Source organism: Mus caroli, unplaced genomic scaffold (assembly GCF_978045245.1).
Source record: "Mus caroli unplaced genomic scaffold, Mus_caroli_1 scaffold_1, whole genome shotgun sequence".
Lineage (NCBI taxonomy): Eukaryota > Metazoa > Chordata > Mammalia > Rodentia > Muridae > Mus > Mus caroli.
Genome location: NW_028227256.1, coordinates 131,174,090 through 131,186,697, shown reverse-complemented (window position 1 = coordinate 131,186,697; position 12,608 = coordinate 131,174,090). Strand labels below are relative to the sequence as shown.

Below are 12,608 nucleotides of genomic sequence, written 5' to 3'. Positions count from 1 at the left end.
TCCAAGGCATGCTGCCTCCCTCAACCACATGGCCCTCACATTTTTTTTCAACTAAGAAGCCAACACGCCTTAGCCATAATCCTGCTCTGGGCCCTAGTGGAACTGGTACATGCACAGAAAATTCAACCTCTGATCATACTGATTGTGTAGCAAGAGCTCAGAACCATCTCTCCAGCTCCGGACTTACTATGGAGCCCAGACTGGCTTTGTACTTATGGCAGTTCTCCTGCCTTGGGATCTAAATGTTGAAATTTTAAGTGTGGTTCACCATGCTAGATTCAGTGGTCACTTTCACAATAAAAATCTCAACTTTATCTTCCTTTAATCTCCTTATAACCACCCACTATTCCACAAACAAAAATTCAAATATGTGTGAATTATTAGCTCAGAGGTCAGGAGCACTCGCCACTCTTCAAGATGACAGCGGCAGTTCCCAGCCCCCATGTCAGGTGGCTCACAACCACTGTTAATTCCAGATTTAATGTATCTGATGCTCTCCTTTGGCTTCAGCAGAAACACACACACACACACACACAATAACAAACTAACCACCAAAGAGCCAACTGACCAACTTAATGATGTCAATTGAGTATATAAATATACCCAAAGTCCTACAGATCTTTATATGGTTACCTTTAGCAACGGTGTCTGACTAAGGACGCACGGCAGAGCATACAGCTGAGTCACAAACTGTCTAAGTTCATTCACCGTCAGCTGATTCTGAGACTTTCCTCCACCAGATCGATACCTAGAAAGACAAGGGCCCGAGAAAGCCATGAAGACACATGCATTCATTACTCGGAGATGCCAATGGGTTCCTAGGTTCAGGTGCCTCCCAGTCCATTCTCATACAGTCAGAAATAGATACCTTGTTTGCCTTTTGCCATTAAGCAACTGCTGGGCAACAGAGGCACACTTTTCTGCATCCTGCGTGACTAGTCGAAGGTGACGCAAAAGATCATTGTCTGGGAATTTCTTCATTTCTGATTCTTCAATCAAAGCTTTAAAGCTGACAAGACCTAAAACAGAACAAGTCGTCTTTCCTGTGATCAAGCTCATAATCACTGTTACAGAGTAGAGAAGGCTTTCTGTCCGTTCTTACCCAGAAATGTACCACAAGCAGTGTTTATCTGACTGGGGGACGGGGAGGAGTCTGACAAAGGGTACTTAGAGTCGGGTCTTCAGGAGTATATAAGTTTAGATTTAAGTGAAAACCTGCTCATTTGTGAAAGAAAAGTAATAGAGATCTACTGTGGCTTAACCCACTTTGTGGCCTTCACTTCACTTTATAGTTGACAAGAAACTGGTGGTGGTGCTCCCCTCCCCTCCATGAAAAGGGAGGGAGGGACCTGCTGATGTACAAAGTGGATAGAATGGAGTGTGGAGGGAATGGCTGGCTGGAGGGCAGGCTCAGCAGCTAAAAGCCCTCACTGTTCCTGAGGAGGGCCAGGTTTGGATCCCAGAACCCGCATAATGACTCAGGAGTCTATAACCCCAGATCCAGGGAGCCAGAGCTCTCTTCTGACCTCTGTAAGCACCATACAAGTACGAGCGCGCGCGCACCATAAAGGGAGGAGAACGGCCACTAAGAGTACTTGTTATGAAAGAAGACAGACTCAGGTTCAGTCACCAGCACCCACATAGCAACTCACCATCATCCTTAAGCCCAGAGCTCTCCTGGCCTCAGGGCTTATCAGGCACACAACAGAGTAGACTCACTCACACACACACACACACATGCAGGCAAAACACACACATATAAAACTCTTCTGTTTTAAAAGAAAGAAAAAATAATGATAAGTGCCAGGGACATTAAATTTTGATTAGAACTAGGAAATGTTAAGCCAACATTTCACCAACATTTTAATATTATATTGCATTTCAAAGAATCCATTGTAACAAAATACATAAAGTTGCTATTATTTTCTTAAGATTTTTAAATTTATTCATTTATCTATTTATTTTGGTTTTCAAGACAGGGTTACTCTGTAGTCCTGGCTGTCCTATAACTCACATTGTAGGCCAGACTACCTGCCACTGCCTCCTGAGTGCTGGGTTTAAAAGTGTGTGCTACCACATCTGGCTTGATTTATTTATTTTTATGTGTATGGTGTTTTGCCTGCATATATCTCTATACACCATATGTATGTAGTGGCTGGGGAGGACAGAGGAAGCACTGTATCCCCTGTGACTGTAGTTATACATAGTTATGAGCCACCACATGAATGACTGGAGTTGAACCCTGGTCTTCTGAAAGAGCAAACAGTACTCTTACCTCTGAGCCAACTCTCCAGCTCTGTTTTGGTTTTCTGGGGTTTTTTCCCCCCGTTTGTTTTTTGTTTTTTTTTTTTTTTTTTTTTTGGTTTTTGTTAGGGTTTCTCTGTATAGCCCTAGCTGTCCTGGAACTAGAGCAGGCTGGCCTCAAACTCAGAAATCTGCCTGCCTCTGCCTCCCAAGTGCTAGGATTAAAGGCGTGGGCCACCATGGCCCTGCTTTCTATTTGTTTTTGTTTTTTTTTAAAGAAGTTTAGTTTGTTCTTTTCTCTCTTTTCACTACAAGGGGTGGGGTGTCAAAGTGGGGAAATGTGAGCCATGGTGTACATATAGAGGTCAGAGGTGAACTGGTTCAGATGTCACATGGGTTCCAGGGACCTAATCCAATATCACTGGGGCCGTGTGGCATGTACACTGAGCCACCTCGCTGGCCCCAAAACCATCTTGTATAACCTATATACCCAGGCTTCACTGAGATGTTGAGCCCATCTGCCTCACCCATCTTGGTTAGAACCCTCTGCCAAGGACCTGGATGTAAGATTAAGCAGGAAATTAGGCTGTTTCAAAATGTTGACTGCAACAAAATCCAACTAGACTTTGCAGCTTATTGAGTCCCACTTTCTGCATTACTTACTTTTCTTCTTATTTATCTTTGCTTCCAAGGCTTCATTCACATTTAAGGCCCATTCATTGTAAGACTCTGCTCGAAGCTTTAATGCATTCATCATTGGATAGAGATCATCCAGAGTGTATCTATACCTGGACACAGAACACAAACAGCAATGAGACGGGCCAGTGTGAAAAAAATGGATGTTATATCCTCAACATTTAGAGACCTATAATAATTAAAGACTCAGTGTGGGCTGGGAAGACGGCTCAATTGGTAGAGCAATTTACTTACAAGGACAAGAACCTGAGTTTCAATCCCCAAAACCTATGTGTGATGATCTAACTAGGAAGGGCCCCCATAGGCTCAAATATTTGAGTGCTTAATCATTATGGAGTGGTGAGACTTGAGAGGGAATCATAGGTGTATCCTTGATGGAAGTGTGTCAGTGGGACTGGACTCTGGTGTTTCAATTGCTCATGAAAGGCCCACTGTCTCTCTTTTCCTTCTGCCTTTGGATATATAACCATACTCACACATAAATATGATATCACACACACACATACATGTGCACTCAAGCACATGGATGTACACATACCAGGGCATCAAAAATACACTAATGCACATGCACACTCAAAATAAATAAATGATTGGATGCTTTCCCAAAGGAAAATACCTCATCCTTACTTACCGCAGGTTATACTTATATGGGGGGCAGGAACACAATTCTTTCACATGATGTAGGCAAACAAGTAGGCCAGGTTTACAAGAGCAGGAGATGGCAGACATGAAGCATGTAGTTTTGCATTTTATACACTGCCGCTCATCATCTGGCAACAGCTCAAAATCCATTCTTTCAGAATCAATTACTCCCTAAAACAAAATCTATATTAGAGGATTTGAAAGGATAATACAATCTATTTTTGGTTGTGAGCCTAGCCTTTAACAGCTGAGCCCAGGATAATACAATCTAAAAGACCCAAGAAAATATGTACTATTTAGAACTATATAACCGGGCTGGAGAGATGGCTCAGCAGATAAGAGCACTGACTGCTCTTCCAGAGGTCCTGAGTTCAATTCTCAGCAACTACATGGTAGCTGACAACCATCTATAATGTGATGCCCTCTTCTAGCGTATCTGAAGACAGAAACAGTGTACTCACATAATAACTAAATAATCTAAAAATAATAATAGCACATTATTCTACTTGTCCAAGGAGAATCCTTCTTTGGATGAGGCAGGTCCTCAAGTCTAACCATTTATTTCTATTTGAACATTAATAAAATTGTTGATAAATGAATGCTGCTGAAGTTAGCAACCTTATACCAAACTTAGCTTACAGAAAGACTGGGGCACAGAGAGGAAGAGCTAAAGACACATGCTTTCTATCACAAAGGAAAAGTAAAAACACTGGCACACTTGCCTACAATGCACAGAGAAAGCCCTGGACTTGATCCCTAGAATCTTCAGGACACATACATAGAGGTGCTTGAAAGATGACTCTAGGATTAAGAAGAATGAACACTGCTCTTGCAGATGACCTTAGCTCATAGCCACCTGTACCTGTCGTTGCCACCCAGAGATCTAATGCCTTCTACCAACACACAGACTTTACAAACAAAATAAAAATGGGAAAGGGAGGAAGGGAGGAAGGGACAAAGGAAGAGAGGGAGAGGGGGAGGGAAGGGGGGAGGGAAGGAAGGTTGGTTTTACATTAATATTTTAATAATTTCTGACAATTACTCGTTAAATCAACAATGACAAGACAAAGTAAAAAATGCTAATGAACAGATTTTTCATTTTAATCATGATCACTGAAAAGGATTTCTGTGGTCTGGAAAGAGTTGAGGTTAAAGAAGAACAAATACCAACTCTGAATTCGCTGAGAATGGAAAACATAGTTTATACACAATTTTAACTTGTAAACTCCACATTCCACAGGTCAAGAACAGTTTTTCAAGTTGCAGAAATTCGCTACTATTATTATTGAGAATTTTGCACCAATGTATTTTATCTTTTTTTCTTTCTTTTTTCTTTTTTGGTTTTTTGAGACAGGGTTTCTCTGTGTAGCCCTGGCTGTCCTGGAACTCACTCTGTAGACCAGGCTGGCCTCGAACTCAGAAATGCCCCCCAAGTGCTGGGATTAAAGGCATGCGCCACCACGCCTGGCTACCAATGTATTTTAATTACATCTACCCCTACTACAACCTCCTCCCAACATACCTTTCCAAGGTTTATGTCCATTGTTTGTTTGTTTTGTTTTTAGTCACTCCCACATCCCCAAGAGTGTGGGGCCATGAGTGGAGGACAGGACAGGGCAACCTCTCGCTGGTACAGCACCTAAGAAAAGCTACTTGAAGTCCTCCAGCAGCTATCAGCTGCTAAAAGAAGTTCAGCTAGAGCAGGAACCTACCCCGCCAGGCAGGAATTCTAATCACTAGCTGCCATTACTGATGTAGACCTTGGCAGGTCACTTAAATCCACTACACACTGCTTTCTCCAACAATAAAATATCAGGGGACAATAGATATCCTGCTGGTGGTCCATAATGAGCTCCCAATAGACAACATTCCAGTCCTCTATACACAGTGGCATATAAAAAGAAATGATTGTTTACATATGTGGTTGATCCAAAAGAATCAAAAACAAAAAACAAAACCAAAACCTACTAAATCAAAATCATAACAGGAAAATGCAAACGAACTAAAAGACAGAAAAATAATTTTTAAAATAAAGAACAAAACTAGGCATTAGGATTATAGCTCAGTTGGTAGAATGCTTGCCTTATGTGCTGCTCCAAGCCCTGCATTCAATTTCAGAACTGAATAAAACTGAGTACTCTAGCATACCTATAATTCTAAAACTGGCCAGGAAGGTCAGAATTCAAGGACATTCTTGTCTACGTAAAGATTTGTCAAAGCCTTTTAGAGGGCTAGAGAGAAAGCAATGGTAAGTATGCACATCAAGGACACAAGCTCAGCGCCCAGCACTCCTATTACTGAGCTCACCACTGTCTGTAACTTACACTTGACATCCTATTCTGAACTGGGGGCGCTGAGCTCCCATGCTCCCATGCACAAAACTATCTGCATACATACCAGAGATTGGGGGGGGGGGGGGAGAGACACACACGGACGGACACAGGAGACTGGAAAGAAGGGAGGGAGGGAGGGAGGGAGGGAGGGAGAGGGAGAGAGAATATTCTAAAAGTAATCACTAGCAATTTAGTACTAGCAACAAGTTAAATTTGCAGGTCTTAAACCAAGGTACTAAGGCAATTCAGAGAGAAGTTTTTAAGACATAATGAAGGGACAACTAGACATCCATATACAAAAATAAATAAAAACAACACTTTAGACTTGTGTCTCATACAAATAAAAATTACTTAAAATGATCCCGAGGCCATTCATATTATAAAAGTATGAGATACTGGAGAAAATCCTAGTGACTGCTTCTTTATTATGCACAATGTCTTAAGTAGGAGGACACATAATAAACAAAACTTAAAAGAGGCAAGCTTGTAATCTAGTACTTAGAAAGTAGAAGCAGGAGGATACATGAAACACTATTAGAGGAGAGGAAGGGAGGGATGGAAAGAGGGAGGGGACAGACGGGGGAGCAGCACTAATGAAATAATATAATTTTATAATTAAAACAGACAAACCATGTGAAGAGATATTTTACAGAAACTGATACAAGGGATAAAATAAATAAGGTCAATATAAATAAAACAAGTATTACTACACGTCAATTAGAATTGCTTTTTATCAAGAGTCATAATGGGACAAGCTAATAACTAGCAGGTGAATATCCTGAAATGGCCTGCTTTGGATATTATATGATCTGTGATAGGCGCACCCTTATTAAGCAAGGCTGTAAGGGATTCATTTTAGGAAAGATTCCTGCAATTAATATGCTTTTCCTGTTATTATTAAACTTATATAATTGTCACTAAGTAGTAGCACACCCCTTTGGAGCAGATCTCTGCAGATCCACGAAAATGTAGTTTTGTACTAATTCTATAGAGACAAATAGATGACTTAATGATGATCCTTAAGAATTCCTAAAATTTATGTCTGTGATTTTTTTTTTTTTTTTTTTTTTTTTTTTTTTTTTTTTTTTTGGTTTTTCGAGACAGGGTTTCTCTGTGTAGCCCTGGCTGTCCTGGAACTCACTTTGTAGACCAGGCTGGCCTCGAACTCAGAAATCCGCCTGCCTCTGCCTCCCGAGTGCTGGGACTAAAGGCGTGCGCCACCACGCCCGGCTATGTCTGTGATTTTTAAGCTCTTTTATAGTGGGACTGCTATTATTAGTTCCTTTTCTGAGAGTCACAACTGCAGTGAGAACTCTGCCAGTCTCCCAAGTGTCCCCAGTTCACTGCTCTTAGTCACCAGACTCTCTCCCACTCAGAGCACATTCCACGAGGTTGTAAAACAATTAACCAAAGGTCATAAAAAGGGAACTAGCTATTTATTATAGATGCTCCGACAAAAGATAAAATATTGACTGGGTTTGTCTATACAAAACTTCACTAATAAATTAGTTATGGTTTTAAACCTTCAGTGAACCTGTAGATCTGAGACAGGTGATAGATGTTTAGCCAGATAATTACTCCTAATGGATATGAATGTAAACATTCCCTGCTGTAAACTTCTATTTCAATTTATGATTTGATCTTTTTGTGTGAACTTGTGATGAACTTTGTACCATGTGATCATGTATTCTGAAAGATGTATAAGTACTGAGGACAAGAAGAGAGAGAAATTTTTGCCTTTCCACACTTAGTCCCCGCTTAGGATCTTTTGCCTTTCCCCTCAGTTTTCATAGGAAACTTTTTACAACTTAGTATAAACTCTATAACCACCTCTCTAAGTGTCCCAGTTTCTTCCTGCAGCTTCCTACCAGCAGGCTGAAAGTTAGAGCCCAGCAGTTCCTGCTGAGCCAGAACAAAGGCCACATGGCTGAATCCTCACTGTTAGGCTGCAGTGTCAGTCACCTAAGCCTGCAGCAGTCTTTACCCTCAGAAAGAGCCAGAACGTTTTTAGCTTTTCAGTACAGTTAAAGAGCTTGAAAGCCTGAGGCCCTCAGAATTTCAAGTCATCACCAGAGTCCTACTCTGTGACTATACCACTACCCTCAACAGGCCGGAGGGCCCCCGGCAGCTCTGTAGACATTAAATACAACGTGGAAAAGCTTCTTAAAACAGTAGTAGAGAACACAACGACTTAGTAAATCACAATCAATGACATGGAATTGGGACTTCCAGAAACCTTACCAATTTCCGAACAGTTTCCCTTAAAGCTTTCTCATCCTCAATCATGATGGCCATGTCCTTCTGAACAGTTGACGCTACCACAACGTCTAATACATCAGCCTTAGAAGCCATTTTGCATATCATTTCATCGTGGGAAAAGACACAATAACGGTGCAGCAAGCGATAATGCTCCACACACTGGCGGCCCAATGGCAGCTGTACACAGGGCACAAGAAAATGACATAGTCAGTCTTTTTTAATTTCCAAAGACTTCTGACTTACAATATCATATTACCAAATAATACAATCTAAGTCAAAACACCTATCACTTATCAACCCTAAACTAGACTCAGATTCCCAGAGCCCTGAGCCTATTGTTGTGCTCTAAAGATCTATCACATTAGGTAACTTATTTGAAAACTGGTTTAGGAAAAAGATTATTGATAATGAGTTACCGAGTAATGTGGAGTTTAACTGGTAATGTTAGTACTATTCCTCAAACAACAGTGCTAACCTGAAACCCTACCAAGTTTTAAGACTGGAATATTTGTTACTAGTTTGCAAGCTTTAATAAGCTTCAGCCTTGGGCTGGAGAGATGGCCCAATGGTTAAAGGCACTGACTACTCTCTGCTGAAGGTCCTGAGTTCAAATCCCAGCAACCAATCTGAAAAGGGATCCGCCGCCTTCTTCTGGAGTGTCTGAAGACAGCTACAGAGTACTTACATATAATAAATAAATAAATCTCAAAAAAAAATCTTTAGCCTTATTAAAAGTCACTAGACTCTATGACTCTATCCTTCAGGAAGACTCTTGCTACAAGTTAGGTTTCCCAAAACCTGCTGAAGCAGGGTGGTTTACAATAAAGAACTCAGGACTAGCCATGGCAACACTGGGAAAAAAAAAAGACAAAACACTGCTCTATCCCCTAAAATTTCATTAAAAATGTGTACAATTTAAAAGAAATGTCTTGAGAGAGGTGGCTCAGCACTTAAGAGCAAGTGCTGATTTTTAGAGAGATTCAAAGCACAGTTCTCAGTACCCACGCCAGGCTACTCACAGCTATCTGTCATTCTCTGGCCAAAGGCATGGGCATGCACATGGACATGCACACAGTGCGTGTCTGAGTTGTCACACACTGTGTTATCCAGTGTCTTATCTCACTGTAAACTGGAAAAGATTTTGCATAGAATCCAGATGAGTAGCAAGGATATGTGACAGTTTTTAAAGCATTTTATGCTATTTCCACAAAAAAAAAAAAGATTTGATTGAGAAAGCTCAAATACATAACACATACCCAATCAACAGTGCAGAAGTTAACGGCCTCAGCAAAATTAAAACCTTGGTTGAAGCCACTGTGGTAGGCTCTTGGAAATGTAATTACAAACTCCCCAGCACACTGATTCGTTCGATAAACCTACAGAGACAGGGATGAGCGATTAAGGTTTTACAGTAACATTCTCAAAGGCAATTTAGACATAAACTATCAGATGGTTTCTCTAGACAAATAGGACAGGACTACACACACACACACACACACACACACACACACCTATCAAAAGTGAGGAGAAAAAATTACTGTTAGAATCATCTGGTTTCTGCCACAAGATGGAGTGGTATACCACACTAACAGAACTAAATAGTCTCTGAAGCGAAGACAGTGCTCTTACCACAAAAACAAGAAACCATCTAAGAGGCAAGAAACATCTTTTTTTACAGATACAATCAGGAACCTCCTAAGGTTCAGCTGTAAGTGAAGCAGAGACAAGAGGATCTCTTGAGTTGGAGGACAATCTAGACTTCATAGCAAGTTCCAGACCAGGAATGAAAAATCAATCCATTGATTTCCCAAAGCCCTAAATCTAGCCCCTACATTTTATTCCAATATTGACAAATTTGAAAAATCGAAGAGAAATGCTAACAATGAAGACATAGTGAATGTTTTGTTCTTTTTGTCATTACTTTATGGTCCACAAATACATACTTAATGGCCCTCCATAAAGTCCTCAGAGATCCTGTCTGAAACATCAAGATGATGATCCCCGAGGAACAACGCCCAAATGCAGACACGCACACAACACCCTAGGTGCTTGAGGAAGGGGGGTTGCGGGGTGGAGGCAGTAAGCAATGTAAAACAGACAGCTCTGGTTACGAAGCAGCACCAGGACAAAATGTAAACCTAGTATCCCTAATCTAAGGCTCTCGGTTCAATTCCCAGAACCACCGTCAGAATCAGTCATGAGGAGCATTCCATTTTGGTTAATCATGAGATCCCACAATTCACTGTCGCTTCTTCTTCCTTTTTTTTTTTTAAAGATTTATTTATTATTACACTATAGCTGTCTTCAGCCATCCCAGAAGAGGGCATCAGATCTCATTACGGATAATTGTGAACCATCATGTGGTTGCTGGGATTTGAACTCAAGACCTTCGGAAGAGCAGTTGGCGCTCTTAACCACTGAGCCATCTCTCCAACCCTCACTGTCACTTCTTTATGCTGTATTGGAAATTAAATCCAGGGCCTGTTCTTATTAGATAAGCATTCACACAAACATCCCTACTAAACTTCCTCTTTTAGAGAGGAAAAAGGAATAAAAGACTGACCCCAAGAACTGGAAAAATGGCTCAGTAAAGACCACTTTATAAATTTGTAATATTTATAAATATTTTCAAAAAGATTTTAAAACCTGAGCTTAGCTCTAATTGTAACTAGCTACCCACTCTCATAGTAAACGATTTCCATTTGACAGGTAACTTTTTATCTTTTGTTTACTAAACTTATAAACAAAACTTAAAGGGCTGGAGAGATGGCTCAGTAGTTAAGAGCACTGAGTGCTCTGCCAGAGGTCCTGAGTTCAAATCCCAGCAACCACATAGTGGCTCACAACCATCTTTGATGAAATCTGATGCCCTGTTCTGGTGTGTGAAGATGAAGACAGTGACAGTGTACTTACAAAAAACAAGTAAATAAATCTTAAACAAACAAACAAAAAACCTTACAGTACAGAAACCATTAGTGGTCATGGCTATACATTCTCCCACTCACTGACTGATACACTAAAGTGAGCGTCACTCATCTGCAGAGCAAGTCATTAGTAATATAGGAGTTTAGAGTTTCTAAGTATCTGGCCCACTGGGAGACTGCTATAAAGCACCCAACAGGTTATCAACTTATATTATGGGGGAAAAACACCAAGAAACTTTTTAAAAAGAAAAGAGGGGGTGCTAGGGAAGCTGTGCATGTGGGTGGGGCGGCAGGAGGATCGGTGCGGACATACAGGCACTTCATGAGTCATCAGGGTGTTGGGGTTCATGATGGTCACAAGCTGGTGCAGCAGGTCCGGCTGGGACACAAAGAGCTCAGGAGCGAGCTTCTTCATCACGTTCTCTAGCTGCTCAGCAGCGTAGCCTGGAACTCCATACCAGGTTTTTGGCTCACCCCTAGAAACAGATCAGAATCCATTAATTTGTAGCATAACACACAGCAACTTGTTAACTAGTTCATATTCTTCTGACCTACAAACACCTTTCAACTCAAACAAGTATCAGGACGAGCAGGAGGGGAACACGCAGTGCATTGCCCACCACTGCCAAGATGGGACTGAGGTCCTCCCAGATCCTACTCTACAAACATTCGAGGATTTAGTTTCTAAAAAGATAAGGAGTCACATTTGATACAGCACAGTTACTATGACTCCCTACAACAACTAAGAAGGACTGAGACTTCCATCTTCTTTTTTCCTTGCCCATTTTGCTGTAAAAAAGCTTACATCAAATACGAATAAGGCAATTATCATTTCTAAACAACCCTTATTCTTTAAAACACTTTAAATTGTTAACCAATTAATCAGTGCCATCTCTGTGAGGTATATAAAACATCATCTTCCTGTTACAGCTGGGTAATACCAGGGGAAGCAGAATCATGCTGAATATCCAAATGTACCACAAGAATATCTCTTTCTTGTGGTACATTTTCTGTGGGATTCAAGTGAGTTAGGAATTTTAAAATATTTTTGCATGTGAAAGTAGAAGAAATAAGGTGAGGGTATTACAGCTGTAGGGGAAAAAAAGGGCTTTGGGCGAAAAGTTTAGATAATAAAGTAATAAATGTCTACATAGGCTTGATAGGTATTCTAAGTGTTATGATGTCAGAAAATTAGCACAGCAAAAGGAAACTGATAGTCCCAAGTCCATTCTCCTCCCCAAAGGGATATAGAGGTTACCATGACATCAAATGAGAATTCTGGTAGACAGGGGTGTGTGCGCGTGTGTATAACTTGTTCATAAATGCTATTCCTAGAAACATCCTATACTTGCAAAATAGTGTATGATTTCAGAAGACTATGTGAAGTGAAGTGCCCTAATCGGATAGGAAACCTAAGGTAACAGAAGCTAAAGCAAATGGAACTTGAAATTCTCAGTCATGAACACATTTCTGAAAGAAGAAGTTGTCCTTCCTGCCCAGCTTAGATAGT

General features: G+C 40.8%; 1 protein-coding gene across 1 annotated transcript in view; it reads right to left on the bottom strand.

The window, feature by feature from the left end:
* The window catches only part of Kdm5b (lysine demethylase 5B), a 74,864-nt gene that overhangs the window by 15,357 nt on the left and 46,899 nt on the right, over positions 1–12,608 (bottom strand). The window contains exons 12-18 of the mRNA XM_021176317.3: positions 11,412–11,574; positions 9,431–9,550; positions 8,157–8,351; positions 3,572–3,753; positions 2,908–3,032; positions 869–1,019; positions 634–748 (exon numbers count right to left, since the gene is read on the bottom strand). Of these exons, the coding sequence (XP_021031976.1) occupies positions 634–748; positions 869–1,019; positions 2,908–3,032; positions 3,572–3,753; positions 8,157–8,351; positions 9,431–9,550; positions 11,412–11,574 (1,051 nt within the window). The remainder of the gene's footprint in view (positions 1–633; positions 749–868; positions 1,020–2,907; positions 3,033–3,571; positions 3,754–8,156; positions 8,352–9,430; positions 9,551–11,411; positions 11,575–12,608) is intronic.